At 43.4% G+C, this 5,799-nt stretch overlaps 1 protein-coding gene across 1 annotated transcript in view; it reads left to right on the forward strand.

Moving 5' to 3' along the window:
* The first annotated feature begins 443 nt into the window (after positions 1 to 443).
* The window catches only part of LOC102242206 (protein Shroom2-like), a 28,801-nt gene continuing 23,445 nt past the window's right edge, over positions 444 to 5,799 (forward strand). The window contains 1 exon segment of the mRNA XM_014528945.1: positions 444 to 478. Within this exon segment, the coding sequence (XP_014384431.1) occupies positions 444 to 478 (35 nt within the window).

The following is a 5,799-nucleotide window of genomic DNA, read 5'->3' on the forward strand; positions in this document are numbered from 1 at the left end:
GGAAGGCTGGTGGATACTCCCAGATCATAGGGTCTATGTTCCAGAACAGTTAGCCCATAAGGTAGTCCTCCAGCAGCATGAACTCACTCATTTAGGAAAGGCTGCCCTAGAAGCTTTGTTAGGCAGGTACCACCCAATTGCCCATCTACCCTCCTTGTGTGCTTCAGTTTCTCAGTGTTGTCTCCTCTGTGCTCAGAACAATGCTAAACAGGATCCTGTGGGACCAATAGGGGTTCAGCACTGTGGGCAAGCTCCATTTGAGGACTTAGAAGTAGATTTTACAGAAATAGGGCCTAGCAGAGGGAATAAATACCTGCTAGTCTTTGCACCTTTTCAGGTTGGGTCGAGGCATATCCCACTCGCACTGAAAAAGCAAGAGAAGTCACTAAGGCATTCCTGAGGGATATAATTCCATGGAATGCCTCTGACCATCGGGTCCGATAATGGCCCAGCTTTTGTACCCAGAAATAGTCAACAGGTAGCCAAGGCTTTAGGAATTAAATGGAATCTACATACAGCTTACAGGCCTCAGAGTTCAGGGAAAGTGGAGCGCATGAACCGGACTCTAAATCAGGAATGGCTAAGAGACAACCTTACCCTGGACAGATATCTTGCCTCTTGTACTCCTGTGGGTACGCTGTACCCTAAGGGCCAGGGTAGGATTCTCTCCCTTTAAAATTCTATATGGTAGAACCACTCCCTTAATTTGGCCAAAGGGAGATTTTGGGGAAATAGAGAACTTAGAAATCCAGAAACAACTACAAGGTCTTGGAAAAACTGTCTTTGAGGTCCACAGGTGGGTTATTGACTGACTACCCATCTCTCTAGGAACAGTTGTACATCTTTATAAACCTGGAGACCAGGTTTGGGTAAAGGATTGGAAAAAGGAGCCCCTCAAGCCTACCTGGAAGGGACCCTATCCAGTCATATTAACCACCCCCACAGCTCTTAAGGTTGCAGGACTAAACACCTGGATCCACCACTCCCAGGTGAAGGCAGCCAACCAGCCAAGTGACATCCAGTCTGAGTGGAAGGTGACCTCTGACCAGAAACACCCCCTGAGGATCACCCTCAAGAAGTCAGCAGACCTGGCTGAGCAACCTGCTCCAAGGAATTCAGATAACACCCTGCTGAATTCTCCCTAACACTAATCTTTCTTTCTTATCACCTCCTAACATAACATGCTCTAGTATTTCTGGATAATCATTGGTTTTATCTAATAATTCTTATTTTTGTCTTTTTATGAGTGCCAGCGAAATCCGAGACTAGTACTAGGAGGAGAACTCATCTGATCTTGCTGGGTCACAGAAGCACCATAAAATTACTGCTCCCCACACAGCAAGGAAACAAAGGCCTTATCATAAATTGTTGGATTACACCTTGTGATGCCATCCTTTGCTCCTTGCTTAGAAACTCGCTACCCAAATATGCTAGACTGGGTAGTCGACGATAAAACCCAATCAAGCCTGATTTTTGTTAGCTATACTTTTCAGCCTGAGGCATGTTATGACTCTACTACCAAATGCATGTGGCCGGGGGCAGGGGGGGTGGGGAAGGGGGAAAGGGAGGGATTGTATTGGATAGGACCTGTCACGGCCAATGTGCAGCTAACTAAAATTGCTCCCATTTGTTTCAGCAGTATGCAGGGCCAACATCCAACAGGTCACCTCCCAAGGCTAAAAACACCACCTACCCCTTGTGCCTCCTGAAGGAACATTCTACACATGTGGGACCACTGCTGACCTCTGCCTGCCTGAAACCAGAACTCCCTACAAACTTCTCTGAGAGAAAGAAGCGGGATGCTAACCCCTTGGTCATTGTCCCTTTCCTACAGGAAGTAGCTAAGATCTGTTGTCACCCCTGTTCACCATAACATCTCCTGGTCATTGCTCCACAAGGCTAAAAGAAGCTTGTGGGACAAGGGGTGGGAATGAGGAGGAAACTGGTTTTGCAAGGCGTGTCAGGCCATAAAAACTGTGAACAATGCACTGCCCTGGGGGGAGGAGGGGAAGGTCATTATCAATGGCCCCAGGACCTCCAACACCTGGGGGCCTTCCTGTAAGCCCATGAAAGGGGGTGGAACCATATCTGCAAGACAAAGACCCCAGAAGGTTATAAAAAGTGAAGCCCTCTGTGTGTTACTTCACTGTGATTTAGAAATTATTCCTGGAGTCCTCTAGTGTTAATAAACGGGGTCCCTCCCTTTCTCTAGGAAGTGTGCTTGGTATTTCTTTGATCTTCTGCAACTCTTTGTTGAAGGTATATTTTCTTGAAAGTAAGAGTGTGTTTAAAGTGTGTTCATAAATGTTAATCTAAGAAATGCTGACTGTTTACATTTTTTAGTCATTAAAAAATTAAGGTTTCTAAAAGTGAAGAATTATACTTAATGGAAGGACTGAAGCATGATGATGCATTTTTTAAGGACACAGAAAGAAGGTTTGAAGGCTAATTTGAAAGTGTGAAATTTGTGAAGGTTGTGTATGTGATAAGAAGGAAAAGAGAAATGTTAAAAGGAAATTAATTAAATGATACAGGCCAGTAATCGTGAACAAGCAGAACAGGGCAACTGAGATATTTAAACAGTTTGCAACCATCTAGAAAACTCTTGTCTTCCCTAAACCAAGAACATTAAAATGTCAATGATTTGCATTTGCCTCTCTAAACAGAGGATAAATAGCTTATGCCAAAGTACTCAAGGAGACTGATAGCAGAAATCCAATTAGTAATATATAATCTTTTGGTAAAATCAAGCTTGACAACCTTCCTAGAGTTTGAATTTTAAAAAAAAAGTTGTTTGTTTGTTTTGTTTTTTGTTTGTTTGTTTGTTTTTACCTAGAGTTGGCTGTAGGTGATTCCAATAGACCTTGGAATGCCTCAAGGTCTTCCTACAATGCAAACTAGGGACCAATTTCTTAACTATGTACTGGGTATCTCTTCTACTTTAATCTCTCTCAGGTTAGAAGGCCTCCTGACCCAAGGCCCTATTGAGTTTCCAGTTCATCACCATCCACCAAAAACTACATTTGTTCTAATCAATATTTGGAAGGGAAGCAAGTTGGCACCCTCCTGGGAAGGACCCTACCTGTCTTGCTTACCACAGAGACTGCTGTTCAGACTGCAGTGAGAGGTTGGACCCATAACACACAGGTTAAGCGGATATACCTCAACCTGAACAGTCATACCAAGGCATATCCCCTTGAAACTGATGCTAAAAACTGTGAGCTGTCTTAATAAACATCATGTACTGAGCTCTATTTGCTTAAGGAATCTGGCAAATGGCAGGGGCTTACAATGTGGGCTGGAGAAAGGTATACAATCTGGATCATGCTTACCTAGTTAAGTTATTGGTTATAGATAACTTGAATGACTTGGATATTTTAGCCTTTAGATCAAAATATTGGCTAGGACGAGATTTAGGAATAGATGTCACAGAACAAGATCCCTTAGGCCGCTGCCACCACCATGCAAATAGAAGTAGGATATAAGGGAACAAATGCCTGGGTGGAATGGATTAAATATTCTGTACACATCCTGAATAAAAGTGTCTGTTACGTTTGTGTGGCATGAAGGCTAGAGGCCCAAGTGGTCCCATTCCTATTCAGATGGACCTCAGACAGTAATGGAATGTGTAACCTTGTACCAGGAGGAAACCACCTGGGGAAACACTTCCTGTAAGACTCTTGCCCTATTGTTCCCATTCAACAGAGGTAAAGAGCTAGGATCCTCCCAACCCCTGAAAAAATGATCCAGCTCATCCTTCAATGTAAACTATACCTCCTGCCTCTCAAGGGGTGGAACAGTGCTTAGAGTTTATAAGAAATGTATCCAGATGCATAAATGGCTGAGTATCCTCAGAAGCCCATTATGCTGCACTATCAATAGCCAGTGCTGATGTCTGGTGGTGTCATGGGGGACCCTGTCTTGTGGCCCTGCCCAGCATTTGGAGTAGAACTTGCGCTTTGATACAATTGGCTATCCCGTTCCCTTTGGCACATTGTAAACCTTTTTCCATGGACAGACAGACTAGGAAGAGGAGAGAGAGTCCAGGGGGGCTCTTTGATCCCCATATACACACAGATCCCATTGGGGTTCCAGGAGGAGGAGTGCCGATTTTAAGGCTAGAAATTAGATAGCCACAGGGTTTGAGTCTGTTCTGTGCTGGTGACCCACTGTAAACAAGAATGTGGTGGGTTAATTATATTTTCTAGAACCAGCAAAGGCTCATTAACTACACTTGAGATGCAGCAAAAGAGATGGTGAACTGCTAGATGCCAGCAGCAGGGTGACCTGGGAGAACAGTCAGGAGGTAGATGTGTAATGTTTGGAGCCAGTGCTGCACATTCATCCTGACAACATAGCAGACTAACCATCACTGAGGTCCTAAGGCATTGGCAGTTTTAGTGTCAAGTGAGCTAGAACCTGGGATCGAGGGTCCTTCCTCTGATGCACTAGAGCAATGGTGTCCACTTCACCCCTTTAATTAGAAGTTACAGTGATAGGATGTTACATCACATCATCCCATGTATGGGGAGGAGTGAGGGGACTTATCCAAGGGTTAATTGAAACTGCATTGACCAAACAGCAAATTAGTCTTTCCCTAGACACTGTAGAGCATGAAAGTTAATGAATGTCGGCCGAGTTTGAAGAAAGGAATTTAAATAAAGAAAAGGGGGAGATTGTGAGAATAAACAAGTCATCTTTTCTGTCAAAGAACAGTTTAGACATCTGCCATTTTGGACTGTGTGATTTGGCAGCCACCATGTTGGTCACATGGCTTGCAGCTCCCTTGGGTGCTGCCATCTTGAAACAGCAAAAGGCCAACCCCTCCCTTTGATTTAGCCAATCTCGAAAGACTGTGTGCCTGAGCTCCAATCAAGAGTGAGGGACGGGTCACGTGCATCAGGGATTATAAAGCCAAGCAGACTACCTGCTCATTTTGCCTGTGCTTCCAGACCATGTGCGCTCACCCTTCTATGTAGAAGTAAAGATGTTTGCCTTGCTACCTGGCTCCCAAGTATGTTTTGTGTTTTACCAGGACCCCTGACTTGGGGGGCTTACCTTATTTCTAATATTAAAGATATCCAAAAATAAAATAAATAAAAAATAACATGGGAAATTGTGCCTCCAACACCAGAAGCTCTCAAACCATAGTCCTCATTCAATACTCCTGCTAGGAAGCCTTTACTTGCAAGTGCTTTATAGAAATGGGAATATTTAACTAGAAAAAAGTCTCAGTGTCTAATAGGAAATCAAATGTCAGAAAGGGACTGAGACAAAGACATGCTTTCGGAGATACTGCGGCCATTGTCCTACTCATTTTACTAGCCCTGCTACTGGAGTTAATCCAAGAGGACTTAGACCCTGTGACTTATGGCAGATGGATATTACTCATGTCCCATATTTTGGCAAACTTTGCTATGTGCATGTTTGTATTGATACCTTTTCTCATGTTATCCTTGCTTCTGCATGTACAGGAGAAGCCTTAAAGATGTAAGTCAACATTTATTCCAATGTTTTTCCTACCTAGGAATACCAAGGGCACTTAAAACAGACAATGGGCCTGCCTATATCTCTACAGCCTTTAAAAACTTAAGCTGTACATTTGGCATTGCACATACTACAAGAATACCCTACAATCCTCAAGTCCAAGCAATAGTACAAAGGGCTCACCAAACTTTAAAAACACAAGTTAAAAAATTACAAGAAAATGAGTTTAAATATTCCTCTCCTCATCACGTTCTACAACATACTCTATTTGTAGTTAATATACTAAATGTAGATTCTGAGGGAAATTCCCTG

The sequence above is a fragment of the Myotis brandtii genome, unplaced genomic scaffold (assembly GCF_000412655.1).
Source record: "Myotis brandtii unplaced genomic scaffold, ASM41265v1 scaffold665, whole genome shotgun sequence".
NCBI classification, from domain to species: Eukaryota; Metazoa; Chordata; class Mammalia; order Chiroptera; family Vespertilionidae; genus Myotis; species Myotis brandtii.